At 32.8% G+C, this 18,611-nt stretch overlaps 1 protein-coding gene across 1 annotated transcript; it reads left to right on the top strand.

Annotated features, from left to right (window-relative positions):
* The first annotated feature begins 12,854 nt into the window (after window positions 1–12,854).
* Window positions 12,855–13,250, top strand: LOC105103281 (large ribosomal subunit protein eL33-like). The gene has a single exon (XM_064492894.1). The coding sequence runs from the start codon at window positions 12,909–12,911 to the stop codon at window positions 13,248–13,250; it is 342 nt and encodes a 113-aa protein (XP_064348964.1). The 5' UTR covers window positions 12,855–12,908.
* The last annotated feature ends 5,361 nt before the right edge of the window (window positions 13,251–18,611 follow it).

Here is an 18,611-nt window from a genome sequence, read left to right as displayed (position 1 = left end):
CTGAAAATTAGGGCTATTGATGACAATAAATATATATTAAATTTCAAATTCTATGAATAACTTCATGTTCCCATTTATTACTTTAAAACTATCAAAGACATTATCATATCAAATCCTATGACTTTGTTTTCCTTCAGTTGTAATCTCTCTGATGCCCTGCATAAATTTGATAAAACCTCTACTGAGTCTTCTCCAGGGGTATTATTGCACAACTCACATTAGAACTTGCCTTCATAGTCTCCTGAGTTGAATCCACTCTCCTGGATTTCATGTATCCCTATTTTTCTGTTCATTCTCATGTGGGATTTTTCCTCTTTGTTTACATGCATATCTTATATGCATAAATATATAATGTGTATATGTATATATATACACATTTATGTATATTTATGTATATATGTAAGTATATATACTTAAATATTTATATATAAGTAATCCTAAATAATATATGTATGAAATGCAAAATATTATATTATAAAATATTATAAGTAACATATATTATGTATAAGAATAACATTATATATATTTTTTAAATTGAAGTACAGTCAGTTACACTGTGTCACTTTCTGGTGTACAGCACAATGTCTTCTTAGTCACGCATACACATACATATATATTTGTTTTCATTTTCTTTTTCATTAAAGGTTATTATAAGATATAGAATATAGTTCCTTGTGCTATACAGAAGAAACTTTTTAAAATCTACTTTCATATATAGTAGCTAACATTTGCAAATCTCAAACTCCCAAATTTATCCCTTCCCACACCCTTTCTGCAGGAACCATAAGATTGTTTGCTATGTCTGCGAATCTGTTTCTGTCTTGTAGATGAGTTCATAGAGTCCTTTTTTTTTTTTTTTTTAGATTCCACATATGAGTGACATCATATGGTATTTTTCTTTCTCTTTCTGGTTTACTTCACTTATGACAATCTCTAGATCCATCCACGTTGCTGCAAGTGGCATTATTTTATTCTTTTTAATGGCTGAGTAGTATTCCATTGTATAAATATACCACATCTTCTTTATCCAATCATCTGTTTATGGACATTTAGGTTGTTTTCATGTCTTGGCTATTGTACATAGTGCTGCTATCAACATTGGGGTGCATGTATCTTTTCAAAGTAGAGTTCCCTCTAGATATATACCCAGGAGTGGGATTGCTAGATCATATGCTAAGCCTATTTTTATTTTTTTGAGGAATTTCCTTACTGTTTTCCAAAATGGCTGCACCAAACTACATTCCCACCAGCAGTGTAGGAGGGTTCCCTTTTCTTCACAGCCTCTCCAGCATTTGTCATTTGTGGACTTTTGAATAATGGCCATTCTGACTGGTGTGAGGTGATACCTCATTGTAGTTTTGATTTGCATTCCTCTGATAATTAGCCATATTGAGCATCTTTTCATGTGCCTATTGGCCATTTGTATGTCTTCACTGGAGAATTGCTTGTTTAAGTTCTGCTTATTTTTTGATTGGGTTGTTTGTTTGTTTTTGTTATTAAGTTGTATGAGTTGTTTATAGATTCTGGAAATTAAGCCTTTGTCAGTCACATCATTTGCAAGTATTTTCCCTCATTCTGTAGGTTGTTGTTTTGTTTTACTTATGGTTTCCTTTGCTGTGCAAAAGCTTATAAGTTTAATTACGTCCCATTTGTTAATTTTTGCTTTTATTTATCTTGCCTAGGTAGACTGCCTTAGGAGAATATTGATAAAATTTATGTCAAAGAATGTTTTGCCCATGTTTTCTTCTAGGAGGTTTATCGTGTCTTAACTTATATTCAAGTCTTTAAGCAATTTTGAGTTTATTTTTGTGTATGGTGTGAGGGAGTTCTCTAACTTCACTGATTTACATGCTGCTATCTAGTTTTCCCAGCACAACTTGCTGAAGAGACTGTCTTTTCTCCATTGTATATTATTCCCCCTTTGTTGAAGATTAATAGAGCATAGGTTTCTGGGTTTATTTCTGGGCTCTCTATTCTGTTCCTTTGATACATATGACTGTTTTTATGCCAATACCATGCTGTTTTGATTATTGTAGCTCTGTAGTATTAATAATGCCTTGTAGTATTTTAAATAATCCTCATACAATATAATAAGATACTGAATGTAGACACATCTAAAAATAATCTATCAATAGATTTGATTAAGTGTTAGTCTTGTTACAGAATTCAATATTACATTTTTCCTCAGGAATTTGAAGTAGTAAATATATTTTATTGTATTATCTTGTATTGCTCAAGAACTATTTGATGATATTTTAATACTCTTGTGCTCTTTAGAGAGCTAAAATTTTCTTTTATCCTTAGTGCTCTGAACTTTCACAATGATTTATCGAGGTCTGGGTCTTTTTATCTTTCAGTTGCTAGTACGTGATGAACTCTATCAATGTGCAAACATTTGCCTTAAACTACAAACATTTTCTTTCCCTCTGTTTCCCTTTTCTCCCTTTCATTTTTTCTTATATTTTACTTTAGGACTTTATGTGTCTCTGCTATTCTCACTTATTCTCTGTCCTTATGCCAGCTTATTAGTTAATTAATAATATTATTATTTTAATTGTGCAGTACTTTTATTTTAACAGTTCTTTCCATTTCTTACCTTTTACATTAAGTAGATGTTCTTTATGGTTGTACCGTATTCTTGAGTCTCTTTGAAATACCACTAGAATTGTGCATTTATGCACAAACGCACATGTTATGCATGCACTTTGAAGCATCTTTTTTTCATAGAATTTTATCACTTTGGGGAGGTCAACTTTTCCATTACCTTATTGTGATATCTATCAAGTTGTAAATTCAGTTATTACTGGTTTTCAATTAATTTTAAAAGGTTAACCTAACCTACAACAACAATGAAAAGATACTTCAGTGCTCTGTGCCTGTCACTGGAACTGACAGGCTTTACTTTAGATCCATCAGGTAGGAGTGGGGTTTTAGTCTGGAAACATACCTAACTAAATACAAATGTATTTAGGAATATGTAAAATTGGAAAATGGAAAATTTGCTCAGGACCTTGCAGTGTCTTCAGAGAAGCACATTTTTATTTCTTTATCTTCCTATCTGCAGAGATTTTGCACGGAAAATGGGATCCAGAGTGGATCTAACACTTCTCTAGGAATACTTGAAAGTAATAACTGTTTTTCAGCCCTGTGTCTAACTCCTGCCTCTGCCCGCTGAGCATTGCAGTGACCTCAGCCTCTCAATGTGCTGGAAAGAATGACTCCTCTTTTGGCATATCTTCCTCTATGGAAGTACTTAGGTAGCCACTTTTCTCTCACCTAATCCAGCAGTTATCACTCTTTCAACTTCTCGCCCCTCCTCCAGCAAATGCTGATGTGCCTTTGACACTTTTTATATTTCTTTGTTGTTGTGGATATATAAATCAGAAACAGTACGTTTATGCCATTAGAGGTTTGTAGAATACAAGAATTTAACTGAAATCATTTGGTCATACAAAAACTAAAAGCCCTTATTATTAAGTGTTTTCTTATCACATTTCAATTATTTTCCCACTAACAATAGTTCATCAATAAACTTTTCTCTCAGTGTCACATTCAAGCAGACTAAAAGACAGACTACAAATTATTCTCACTGAAAAATATGATAGGCATTTGAAGCATGAATGGTTGAACACATTTGTGAGTGGAGGCCACAGATATTTATCTGAACTTTCTAAACTACATTTATCATGATGTCAATAAGGCAATTACATTAGGACTCTACAGTGCATTGCAGGAACTGAATGCCTTTTATTTTACTTATATTATGCATTCTATATTTTTCTTTTTTTAAATATGTAAGCTAAATTTTTTACAACTTACTACTGAATATATATGTAGGCAACTTGGAATTTCAGTGAGTAAAATAAACTATGATTTGCACTTGTGTCAATCTCACAACATTTCAAGAAGTACAGGTATATAGATTTTTTAATGAGTATACTACTTTGAATTAAAAATAATGATTCATTTATTTTTTAATAAGTGAAGCCAGATGGAGTTGTGTTATTTGAAAACTAATATTTGTTCACTCCCTGTGTTCTAGGTATTTCATTGACTTACACCTGATATTTTAACATTAAATGGCATATTGATGATGCTCAATAATATTTTAAATGAATGAATTCATGTATTAATCCCTCAATAATCTGTGATTCTTAATTTAGATGAGAAAACTAAACTTCAGAATATATAAACAACTTACCAAAAGCTGTATAATTAACAAGAGATTAAAAAAAAAGGAAGCCCAAAACATTTATTTAGTAGCTGATATTAGCTCTCTTACTTCAGGTTGTATTTTACTTTGTCACAAGTTATCAATCTAGAAAAGTAGAATATGATTCAAGAACAACAATGATCTTACTACTTTTAATTCATCAAATATTTTGATACAAGATTTTGATGGAGTCACACACTTTAATATGTCTATATGCAAATGAGAAACTCACTGTGTGTTCACTCTGAATCTACCTTTTGAAAATGAAGGCACAGTTAACCTGGACAGTATTTTTGAAATAGAAAGACATTTCTACCAAGGTACAAATCTACTCTACCACCACAACTCTTACTTACTATGACAACCTCCTACACTTCCACCAGTAGATTATTCATTCATTCACTCATTCATTCATTTATTCAATGAAACTTGCTATTGTTAGTAAGTATATTAAAATATAATCAACATCAGGGAAATCATGGAAATTATAATTTTATAGATTATCAAGCTTTTTCTTGTCATTACAGCAGTAGGGGTGTTTTTACTTAGCTCTTCATACAGAAGTAAAACTTCAAAAAATTGTTTTAAAGGATGCAAAGTCATGGCACATAAACTTATCTAAATCAGACTCTTCCCCTTGTTTCCTCACTCTTCTTCTTGCCTGAAACTTAGATGAGCTTCCCTGAGGTATAGCAACCATTTTTAAATCATGAAGATGAAAACAAATGTTACGATAAGCAGAACACAGAAATGAATAGATCCCGGGTCCTTTATGATGGTGCACTAGATTGCCTAGTTCCATTTATCTCAATGTTGTTAAGGGATTTTTTTCCCCCTACCTGCGTAAACCATTTTTAATGAAGCATCCTGTGACTTGCCAAACAAAATCCTAGTCGGTAAAGATTAGACCCAATAATTCTCAGGTAATCCAAGCCATGACTTATGGAGAAAAAGATACAAAAGGAAACTCAAATATATTTGATATCATGGAAATTATATCATAGCAAATCCTTTTATGAGGAAAATAAATACTGGTTCTATTTACAAGTAAATAAAAACTCAGTATTTATGATATAGAGTTATGGAAAAGGATCAATGATAGTCACTAAAATGTAGTTGTTCAAATAATTCTGTAAATAATATTACAAATCAATATATAAGTGCTAAAATGTTTATTTTTCAGTATTTTCTTTGCTAAATTTATTTATTCATTCTTCCAATAGGAACTTTATTGATATTTTTGTTAGAACTGAGTTAAGCCTTTAACAAATAGATGCATACACAGACACAAAATCTTTGAACCAGTACTGAGAACAAGTAACACATTATGAATTCCTGCTAGTTATGAAATAAGATACTGAAGACTGACTCATAAATTTAAAAATTAGTAGCAAAGAGCCATTCAGATCCCCTCTCCACAAATGCCTCAGTTTTAGAGGGCGAGCAGAGGAGAAATGCAAAAGCGATGAGAATCATTTCACCAGGGATACTGCTAGCATAATTTAGCTGCTAAAGTTCATGGCTATTTTTGGTGATTTAAAGATATTAAAAGGTTAAAAAAAAATGACGGTATGCGGCACTCCTTGCTTGACACATCAGGGCCAACCTCTCCAGGTGACAAGATAGAACTTGCATATTAAAACCTCTGGAAGGGCCTTCCACAAACCTATCATAGATGGCCAACCCCCACCCTGAAAAAACTTTACACACCCAGTGGGATGATGCTCTCTTTCCTTTTCTGGGAACTTTCAAATCTTACACAAATTAACTTTTCCCAACCCCATTGTCAGCTACTCTGTAGTTTTTCAGATGAAAAGAAGTCCTCTGTATGTACATACTAAAATATATTTGCAAATAAATTTTTTAAATGAGTGCACGCATTCCAAATTAACAGAGACAAAAATAAACAGAACTTGGCATACACCAATAGAAAGAATACAATAAGAACCCAAAAAGATAACAAAAAAAATAGGATGAATCAAGAGACTGACAAAAATAGCATCAAAATATATCGTTACTATTGCAGTAAAAGACTTAAGTACTCTCATAATGATAAAGAATTATATAGTGAGTAAAACTTGACAAAGTGATTGCATAATATTTCTGAAAATTTAATACAAAGATTAACAACGATTTGTTACTATGGATTAAGTGATATAATAATATTAAAATTAGAACACTCAAATTTTTTAAAGGCTGGAAAGAATATACAAATAACAATAACCCTGCCATATGTTTTTCTATGTGAATTCATAGCTGGAATTTGAGAGTGTAGGTAGAGAAGAAATATTTTAATGTAACTACAGTGCAATCTAAAATGCCTTCTTTTTAAGAAACTAAATCAGATTTGTAGTCCAGAACATAAGGAGCTTAGAAATTGCCACTTCATCCTACCAACAAGCAAAAAGTTATACAAACTGAAAAATCAACAGCTAGTCTTAGATCTAGTAGAGAAATGAAGTCACAGGGCAAACCACTGCCCCTCAGATGTGAGGTGATTGATTTCAGAAAATCACAGCTTACCAGAGCAGAAACCCATAAGCAGAAACCTCCACGGTAACCATGCAGGGGTAGGAAAACAAACTGCAATTGACAAATTACTGGAGGTCAGTGTGGACAAGCCTGAGAGATTAAAAACTGCAGGGACTTGGTCATGGGTGGCCTCCATATTTATGTGAGTTTTACCTCCAAAAGCCTTATCAGACCCTCACAATGAATGCCAAACCGGAAAAAAAAACCTCTGGCTTCAGGCAAAAGTAGGCAAAAAATAGCCATGTTGATATACTCCAGAGCATTATGTGCCCTCAGGAGAAAGTTTTATCAGAGTCTAACCTACCCACAGGAAGGGAAGTACCCAACTCCAGCTCCCTTTAGCCATTCTGTCCCACCTAAGTGGGGAAAAATCTGATATGTATTGCTGAAGATCACAATCCAGGGGCACAGGCTCGCCAGAAGACTGGTGGTCCAGGACTATATTATGCTTCCTATGTCCTCACACCTTTTCACCACATTACTTTTAAAGGCTCACATAAAGTCAACTGATCTTGAACAAAGGAGCAAAGGCAGTACAGTGGGAAAAATAGTCTTTTCAACAAATGGTGCCAGAACAACTGGACATCCACAGACAAAACAAGGAATCTAGACACAGAACTTAACAAAAGTTAACTCAAAATGTGCCATAGATATAAACGTAAGATACAAAACTATAAAATTCCCAGAAAATAACATAGGAGAAAATCTAATTGATTTTGGTTATGGTGATTATTTTTAGATAAAGGCACTAATAAAGGTGCCAACCATGAAAGAAATAATTGATACCCTGGACTTCATTTAAGTTAAAATCCTCTGTTCTGCAGCACACAATGTTCAGAAAATAAGAAAACAAGCCACAGACTGGGAGGAAATATTTGCAAAAGACACATCTGATAAGGGGCTGTTATCCAAAATATACAAAGAACTCAAGTTCAAAAAAATCAAACATGAGAAAAAGTCTTAAAAAATTAAAAACAGATAAAGATCTGAACAGACACCTCATCAAATATGTATTATGTATATAGCAAGTAAGCATATGAAAAGATGTCCAACATCATACGTCATTAGAGAATTACAAATTAAAACAACAGCGACATATTACTACACATCTATTAGAATGGCCAAAACCTGGAACACTGACAGGCAGATGCTGGCAAGGATGTAGAGCAATAAGAACTCTCACTCATTGCTGGTGGGAATGCAAAATGGTGCAGCTTCTTTGGAAGACAATTTGGCAGCTTATTACAAAATTATACATACCCTTACTACATGATCCAGAGCTCCTTGGTATTTATGCAAATGAATTGAAAACTTATGCCTACACAAAAATCTGCACATGAATGTTTATAGCAGATTTACTTATAATTGTCAAATCGTAGAAGCACCAAGATGTCTTAAGGCAGGTGAATGAATAAATAAGTTCTGGTACATCTAGACATAAGAATATTATTCAGAGCTTAAAATAAATTGGCTATTAAACCATGAAAAGACATGAAGAAAACTTAAATGCATCCTACTAAGTGAAAGAAGCCAATCTACAAAAATTACATTTTGTATGATTCAAATTATATAAAATTCTGAAAAAGGCAAAACTATAGAGAGTAAAATTATCTGTGATTGTCAGGCATTAGGGCAAAGAGGGATAAGTAGGCAGAACATAGAGCAGGGAAGCTATTCTGTATGAGACTCTAATGGTAGATACAGGTCATTATACACTTATCAAAATACATAGAATGTACAACACCAAGAGTGAAACCTAATGTAAACTGTGGACTTTGGGTGATAATAACTTTTCAATTTCAGTTCAGTTGAAACAAATGTACCACTGTGATGTGTATGTTGATAGTGGGGTTGTTCTGGGGGGTGAGGGCCAGGGAGTTTGGGAACTCCCTACTTTCTGCTCTATTTTGCTGTGAGCCTAAAATAGTTTACTAAAATATAATTTGTTAATTAAAAATACACTATGCTACCATGCAGCTACACTGAGCCTTAGTAACATTATCCGCATACATCACACACACTCCACTTAGGAAGCTTCTTGTTGTGGTCTGTATGACACTGTCTTTCCCCTCACCACGGGAGGTCAATCAAATGCTCAGTTCTGAGTCAAGCAAAGATTTTAAAATGAATATGAATAAAAATACCCCCACTATGAAAAAAACACATAAATTACTCAGAGTATATTTAACTTTAGTTTGATTTGAGATACTATTACAACTATGCATGTTCCCTTTTATTAAAAAATGGACTCATGAAGAAATGTAACTTTCTGTTACTTTATGAAAATATTCTTATAGAAAGCTGATATTCATTCCTTATCTTGTTTAGAGATATACAAGTAACTTTAGATAAAGGTCAAATATATTGACTTCTACACAGTTTTTCCAAAAGTATGTGTTCACATAACTAGCCTATCTTGATGAAGAGCTGGAGTGATTGTTTGCTTAGTAAGACTTTCCCCGGGTATCTCCCCCATCTCCAAACTTCACACCTGTCCTTCCTTCTCCTTCCCTTCCCACATCAGACACAGACCTTTGAGCCTTTTATTTTACAGATTTTTTTGAGTCTCTTCCAAATGAAGGATGTTTCTCTGGCTCCATTTGCAATAAACCACATTTCTTGACAATGTTCAGGGAAAAAATGTTATTTGAAAACTGCATAAACATAATATATTATACTTCTAAATGTGAACAAAGCAATTTATTGTCTTGTTTTAATATTAATTCACTGCAGCACCAGAAGAGTTAAATTCTGGTCCTTTTGAATTCTTACACTTTTAGGTTTATTTTTGAATTGTTTTTTCAATCAGTAATACATGAACCACTAAGCAAGAAAAGTGAAATAAAAGATATCTATAAAGGTAAGAATAAAAAGGAAAAAAATTCACCAGTTTTTATAACTTTGTGGTTGAGCTGATAGTAATAGTTGGTTCATTCATTTCATATATGATGAATACAAACCCCATGAGACCACAGGTAATAGGAAATCTGCATTAAACCTGACCTGCAGGTTCAAAGAAATTGTTAGATTTTTTTTCTTCTGAATACTAATTTTAGTCAAAAGATGAAAAGTTTAGCTTATTTTCCTTTGAGTCTATCCCCTGTAAGGTGACTGAAATGCTATTCTTTAAGTGTGTCAGTGGCAATAATGAAATAATAAAAATTAACTGTTCTACCATGATTTGTAACCACAGTATGTAAAAATTAAAGTTGAGTATGTTGAAAAATCACGGTGAAGTGCTATTATTGAAATGCATAAACATACCATAACTAAACTTCAATTTTTGCTTTGAATGTTTACCTGCTCAAAAGCAGGGTCAGCTCTTTTACCAAATATTTAAATACATTTACTGATTTAATCTTCAAAAGCTGGGAGCTCTCTCACGTGCTATGAGAATTACAAAAAGCTTTAGGATCATACTCACAAGTCAGCATCATTAGCACCTACTTCTGATACCACTATATAGAAGACTACATCTTTACAAATAATTCCAAATAATTCCATTTGCATCCTTATAAACTGAAAAAAGAAATCCAATGTTTCTTCCACATCCAAAACTAACAAATACAACTATATTTCCTCTATTTAAGGGAAGTAGAAACTTGCATGTCAATAGCTGCTATTAAGAAACACTTCATAAATCTTTAAGATTTGGATCTTGAAACTTATTGGTTGATTCGACATCAAAATGTTGTTAAATTATATTTCTTTATTCCTAAACATGAGTTTTGTAAGAAGGATGTTACAAAATAAAACTTTGTATTTTCAATGTTAATGGTTATTACATTTGCAACATAACACATTTTACGGAACTATCTTGTCCATGGCAACTTAAATTTCATGCCAGTTCAATGAATACTCACTGGTATGTTCTTTTACTATTTCAAATAAGAGTTAGATAATTAGTGTTCCACCAAAAGATATTTAGTAAGTCATCTTTTAACCACATTTTCATGATTTATAAATTATAGTATTTTGATTAAAAAAACCCCTCTCAATACAAAATTGAATTGTAATTTATGGGTAAAGAATAATGTTAGTAAATGAATGAAACTCAGGTCATCTGACTAGAGATATAATCTTGAAATATTTTACTGAAATCTAGCCCAAAGGAAAAAATAATATTGTATTGAGTTTTGACACATTATATTTCTTTAATATTCTAGCTAAAGTGCATACCTGGAAATGACTTGTCACATGGATAGTGACTCTTACTTACTTTGTCTGGTTAGATAGATTCACATAATATGGGCCTCACACACATTTTTTTTTAGCATATATGTAGATATTTAGATAGAAAGATAGATTTCTCTTTCACAGTGTATATAAGATATTTATTTTTTCAATTCATTAGGTACATAAATAGATCTGTGATAAATAGATCATTGAATATAGCAGCTTAAGTATGAGATTATTTTCATTTACGTAAAACCCAGAATGAGATTTTTAGCTTTGAGGGGATGATGTTAGTGTTGCCATCCTTAAAACAAACTCCCAAATTGGCTCTAATTGTCACCATTTCCTGGACATTATAAAAGGAAAATGTGGAGCCTGGAGCAAGTGGCTTTGTCTGCAAGGAGAGAACTCAGAAATAATCCACATCATCACCATTTACATTCCATTGCCCAAAGGTAGTTACTTGGCTTCAGTGAACTATTTGAGGACTGAGAATTTTATTTTTAGCTGCATGTTACCAAGTGCACATAAAATCCAGCAACAAAAAATAAGGGGGCAAATGGAATGTGGGAACAATTAGTAATTCCTGCTTCATTCTGCTTCCCTAGCATTTCAGATATTCATGTGCCCTCTTCCTCTCCATGAAGGTCACAACCTACCCTATTACCAGTCCTATCACATTATCAGATACAGTTTTATGTTAAGCTCTCTGGGTTATAGTTTACTCCACCAGGCTTTATGTGGCAGGAATTAAAAAAATTTTTTTCCTTACCTCCACCAGACTGGAAAACTTAAGCATACAAGAACCAGTGTTAGTGGGTTAGTGGGAACTCACACATACTGCTAATCATGCTAAATTGGCACAACATCACGAGCAATTTGGCATTATTTAATAAAAGTCGATTTGCATATATTCAGCTGTTTGTCAATTTTGCTTTTTTTAAGAGAAAAGAACATTTGCACCAAGATACATGTTCAGATATACTCAGATCAAACTATTTTTAGTAGGAAATAAAAAGATGCTACCCAAATACTTTGAATTTGGCTGAGATGCACTGGTATGGCTATTTCTTTTGTTTATTTTCCTTTTTTTTTTTTAAGCTAACAATGTTCAGAGTGGTTATGATTCTGTTTCAGCAAGTTTTATGCAACATTTATTGTTAAATATTTTGAATATCTTCCTAGGAACTGTCCATAAAGAGTACAAAGCACACATAAATCATGTGTATCTTTATAAAATAATAAAAGACATTACTGAAAATAAATGTACCATTTATCAATTTGGATAGGTCTTAAATATGTAATAGTGGGCCAATTTCATGAAATGCACGGAAAAGAGCACACAGTTTTAGATGAATTGCACAAAGTTCAAACCAATAAAATTATATATATATAATGTATATATTTATTTTAACATAACTTTTTATATTATAAATATATACTAAGTATAATCTTTTGTGTGTGTGATACAATTTATACAAAATTTTTCTTAAAGTGAGAGGTTTTCTTGGTAAAAACAGGGTATCTCTTAACATAGTTCCCTGATTGTTACATTTTAGTTACCTTTATATAGGTCAAAATATGGTTATTTCTTATTATATCTTGTATCTGGATGCTGGTAGTTATCAAGAGATTCCTCTGCTGCTTTCTAAGTGTCTTACACACTCAACCCAGAATCCAGGGACTCTGTGCTATTAGAATAGGTTGCACTACCTTTACCCTATGCTCTGTTTTTCAGCTCTGTTTACTAACTGCTGTAACTGTCACAGGGTGAAGAATGAGAAGGAATTATGGACAGGCACAAGGGGGATTAATATCTCACCTTAATTCCCTTCGTGTCAGCCCCACCTCTGCTGATTTACAGAAAAACAAAAATTGGGATCAGAGTAAAGGTGAGAACTTCAGCCACAACTACATTAAAAATTTAGTTTAGCTCTTTCAGCCATCTTGGAGACTGTGGAGGCCTGCTGGGAACAGGAATTCCAAAATGATAAATAATTCTGGAAGGCTGTGGTCCAAAGCCATTTTTGCTGGCTGTAAGAGGGGTCTCCGGAACCAGAGGGAACACATAGCTTTTCTTAAAATTGAAGGTGTTTATGCTCGAGATGAAACTGAATTGTATGTGGGCAAAAGATGTGCTTATGTGTACAAAGCAAAGAACAACACAGTAACTCCTGGTGGAAAACCGAATAAAACTATAGTAATCTGGGGAAAGGTAACTCGTTCTCATAGAAACAGTGGTTTGGTTCGTGCCATATTCCGAAGCAATCTTCCTGCTAAGGCCATTGGACACAGAATCTGTGTGATGCTGTACCCCTCAAGGATTTAAACTTATTGAAAAGTAAATAAATAAAAGTGTAGATTTGTTCTCTTGTAAAAAAAAAAAATAAGTTTAAAAATCTGGCTAAAGCCATGAAATGTAACTTTATTAGAAGCTGTGACATAAAGAGCATTGTCTCATTGATTAAGAATAGAGGTTTTTTTAAAAATGAAAAGAATATAAGGACTAGATGAGGGTTAATAGGTCCCGATTATTTGTTTCATAAAATATCAAAGAAGAAAACCGGAAAAAGTAATTTTAGCATTGTTTATAAGTACTCTGAATGCTAATGTCTTTTTCCAACATTCCCAGACTCCTTGGAAACATGATTCCCTCCCACCCTAATAATGCACAAGAAAATACTCGTCTCTGTAAATGTGATACAAATATAACTTTGGATAACATGATCCTGCCTTACTGAAAATAAGGTTCTTTATTCTCTTTTTCCTCCTCCTCCTTCCTATTTTTATTACAATCATTGTTAGTATTATTACTATTTGATAGTTCTGCTCAACTTTAATACAAGGCAAATATGGAATGCTATAAAAATCAGCCTTTAATGGTGATAAGCTGTCATAAGGTACACTAAGTCACTCACTTTATAAAATTTACTTATATGTATTAAGTATGTTAAAGAAAGGCCTTTTCTTCCTTAGCAATGATTAAAAACAATTTGTTTTCCTCATGAGGTTTAATACTAGAATTTTTTTTTAATTTGAAAATTTTCAATCCATAAGAATATAAATCTGCCTGATCTCAATGGTTTTGGTTTTTTTTTTTAGTGTATTTGTAAGACCTCAGATATGTTTGTACAGAAAAAGCAATGCATGGCCACACAGGTATTCGTTCACCACTTCTCCAGCAGCCTTTTAGAAAATATTTTACAGAACACAGCACTTCTCCTATGAAAAACAATATTAAATATATGAAAATAATTTAATAACATTTTATATTTCACATTTGGTAGATAATCAAGAAATCCAGAAAAAAGTATATTTGTCATAAGCAAAAAAAAAATCTAAACTTATCAGGATGTGGACATTTTTCTCAATACTTCTAGTGAAGTTTTTCACCTCTTTTTTGTTAAGGGAGAATTCGAATGTATATCAGAATCACATTGTAGTTTATTAAAAGCTTACTGCATGTATTATATTCTTGAACTTGTCCCTATATCACATATAAGCCTTCATTTTCAAGTGCCAATGTTTGTCTTAGCTACAAGCATAGTTGTATTCTCATTTCTCACATATAATCATTAGGGGTTATTTTTTTATCACCAAAATCTGTTTATTGTCCTCTATCTTCATCCCAGAATTGTCCGTTGGTATCCACTGGGGATTGATTGTTATTTCAGGAGTCCCCGTGAATAACAAAATCCACAGATGCTCAAGACCCTTATATAAAATGCCGTCGACAGGTAGAAAAAGAAGATGTGGCAATGGAATATTATTCATCCATAAAAAGGATGAAATCTTGCCATTTTTGATCACATGGGTGAACCTGAAGGGAATTATGCTTAGTGAAATAAGTCAGACAAAGAAAGACAAATACTGTATGTTTTGACTTACATGTAGAATCTAAAAACAAAGCAAACCAACAGATGTAACAAAACAGAAACAGACTCACAGGTACAGAGAACAAACTAGTGGTTATTAGAGGGGAAAGAGGTGGTGGGCAAAGTATAATAGGTGAAGGGGATGAAGAAGTACACACTACCAGTTGTAAAATAAATAAGTTACTGGGATGTAATGTACACCACAGGAAATGTAGTCAATAATTTATAATAACTTTGTAGTGTGTAATCTATAAAATATCAAATCACTATGTTGTACACCTGAAACTAATATAGTAGTGTAAGTCACCTATACTTCAATAAATTAAAAAAAATAATAAAATGGTATAGTATTTGCATATAACATACACACACACTCTCCCATATGCTTGAAATCATCTCTAGATTACTTATAATATCTTTTACAATATAAATATTATGTAGGTATTTGTAAATACAATGTAAATGCTCTGTAAATAGTTACAGTGAACAGCAAATTCAAATTTTGCTTTTTGGTACTTGCTGAAATTAAAAAAAACTTTTTTTTTCAACCAGCAGTTGGTTGAATTCTATGTGGAACCTATTGATAAAAGGCGCCAACTGTATGGGCCATCCTCTTCTACCCCTCAATTACATTAAACTGGTCTCTCTCCATTCATGGGCCTCTCTGAATAATTCTATTCAATTATTCATGATGACCATTTAAGGATATCTATCTGATCACATATATTGCTGTGCTTAACAGCTTTCCCTGGGTTCCACAACATCCTCTAGGTTAAGTAGAAAACTCCTTACTGGGGCATAACAGGTCATGCTACTCTGCCCTCAAGAATCATCTCTCACCATATGTCTTTTCTATGTTCATTCCTCTGTGCTACCCCTCCCCAACGACTTCTCTTCCTTCATTTATTTGACTATTACTTCTTCTTCCACATCATCTTAGATGTTGCTATTTCAAAGAGACGTTCCCCTAAATTATTAGGGTACTAAGTGCCACCCCTAGATATTATCATGCCACCTAGACACAGTCACATTATAAGATACACTATACAGGGTTTAACTGTTTATTTAATTAGATTTAATCTAATTAAATATTACTCTCTTATATTTAGGAGTAGGAACCATAGCTTTCATTACATATCCTTGAAAGCGAGAGCAGTGTGTGAATGATTACTGTATGCTGTAAGTTAAATTGATTTGATTTAAATTGAAATTGAACTTAAAGATAATGATCAGTGAATTTTTTTCTGTGAAAGAATCTACCAATATTTTATTGGAAAACTAGATGGACTTTGAAGGAAGGTAGTAGCAGAAAGTATTTCAGAAAGAGAAACAACATAAGAAATCACAAACTGATTCTTAGAATATCTAAGTATCTGGATTGAGTTTAGAATGGTTGGAGTAGAGAAGAGAAAGAATGGCATAGAATGTTGAAAATGTTGCATATAGTTTTGTGGCTATCAAAATTTAAGATATGAAAGATGAATAAGTGAAAATTAAGATTGAGCAGGTAAGCAGAATACAGATGATAATTTGGGGGGTCATTTTATGCTAATGTAAGAATTTTATGTTCTGTTTCAAGACAAATAAGGAGGTTTTAAAGATGTTCATAAGGTGAGTAGCTATTTCCCTACCAGCTCTATGGACGATTTGGAGACCAGGTTTAAGAGTGGTGGCATGAGGACTAGTTAGAACTCCCAAGCCACTTACATATGCCTCTGGACCTAAATGATAGAAGTCATTACCCTCCAGTAATTTCACAAGAGAGTTTAAGTGCATTCCTCCAAAAGTAGAGACAGGCTCTTAGCTCAGTTCTTCCCACTGAGTTGACAATGGAATATTGTTTTTGTTCCCAGGAAGCTTCTGAAGTTGAGTCATGGAAATATTGTTTGTACAGCATGAACATCCCTAGATTTTATTTCATCCACTTTTTTTCACTTTAGTTAGTACCTCTTACTAATACGTGATGAAAGCGATATGAGTATACTTGGCATCTCTTTTTTACACTCTCAGAGTGCTGTCAGTTTGATTATATGTTGACCTGAAGCAAATAGACTGTCAGGTATTTCTTCAGCAAAGTTGAGCTAACTTAGGATCAGCAGAGAATTGCAGTTCAAGGTCTGAAACCATGGTGAGCTATGTGCAAGTCCCTGAAGGGCAAGGAAAGGAGAATGTTTTTACAGAGAGGGAAAGGAAGTTGGGAGGGCTCTAGTAAAGAGTTGATGGCTTTTCACTGGCTGAGTCCTTGCCAGGAAAAAAGAAGTCTTTTTTCTTTCTGTTGGGCTCTGCTATGCTATGTCTCAGGGTGTGAGTGTTCCCCCTTTTGATCTCCCAAATCTATGTAACTGAAGTTTCTGTTTATCGGTTTTTCACAGCTATGATTAATGTTCATAGGGTAGTGATGTTTTACTTCTTATTGCTATCCAATGATTATCCACTGTCTACAATTGAGTGACAGTTAAATGCTTACATGCATTAGTTTACTACAGTAACTCACCAGAAGCTCTCTGCTTGGTCCATATATCCAAGATTAATCATTCCATTTGTCTTCCATTTCATAAGTGGTCATTTCATTTTCCTTAGGCCACCTTAGGTGTGTGAATTTCATTTTCTACCATATATCTAATTTCCTCAAATAAATTGTTGATCTTATTTTAACATATTTTTTCCATGTGACTCCTTTGCTAATCCTTCTCTGTTAGAGTTTTTCTACTCACCTGAGAGTTAAAACAAAACTCAGTTACATTCCAAGACTTTTGTCAAATTTCTTTTAGATTATGGAAACTGCATTTTGAAAAATATTCTAAAAACTAGTAGTAAAGTCATTCACCACATGGAAATTATAGGAAGATAAAGAATTTCCACTTCTTACTTAGAGAAGGCACTATAGTTTATTAAAAATTAAACATACTGGCTTTGAGTTATCTAGTGTTGTGCTGACATCATTTTTTTAACTGTCAGCTGAGTGATCTTGGGTTCCATAATTAATCCTATTAGATCAATTTATTGTTAAATTATATTCAATAGTGGTATGTATTAAATGAGGTAATACATGCCAGTGCTTGGCATATACTGACAGTAAAATGAATTTACCTCCCTTTCTTTTTTCCTACTCCTTCATTCTGATTATTTCTTTCAACAACTTTCTGGCTGCATGAATCTTCCTTTTGTATTATATTTCACACTTTTCAGTATTTTAAAGATACATGAGACAATATATTCCCTTTTACTCTTGAGGATATTCCCTCACCATTGAAAAGGATCATATTAAAATATCTTACTTTTTAAAAAGCTTCATAAACATTATCAACAAAGATATAAACAAAAACAGATATCACCATATTTATTTCCTATGGCTTTAGCACATAGGACTGTTTGCCTTGGCTATTTGTAATACTAAAAATAATTTGACAATCATAGATAACTTACTTTAGTATAAAAAATATTTTTTTCTGACCTAGCAGAGAACTTCAGTGTGCAATCAATATTTTTTGAGTTGCTTATTATGTTAGTTAAGTTTCAAAATTTTATAAACTTTGATTTTCTTCTCAATGACTTTTATTTAATAATTCTTATTCTTCCTATGCAATGGAAAATAAGACAAAAAAAAAAAAAAACCTTTCGGAATCTAGTTCCCTGCCTCATAAATTCCACTAGTGATCTTCAACAATGATTTAAGATCAAAAGGATAGAGTATATATTGCTGGAAGGTATACAACACTAATCTCAGGGCTAACTTGTATTCTTTAACATTTTACAAAATTTGATGATTATTAATGTTGAATTTCTGTGAGGTCTATGGGTCTTTGTGCTGCTAT

The sequence above is a fragment of the Camelus dromedarius genome, chromosome 13 (genome assembly GCF_036321535.1).
Source record: "Camelus dromedarius isolate mCamDro1 chromosome 13, mCamDro1.pat, whole genome shotgun sequence".
In the NCBI taxonomy this organism is placed as follows: domain Eukaryota; kingdom Metazoa; phylum Chordata; class Mammalia; order Artiodactyla; family Camelidae; genus Camelus; species Camelus dromedarius.
Note: the sequence above shows the minus strand (reverse complement) of the source record. Positions and strands in the feature narration are given on the sequence as shown.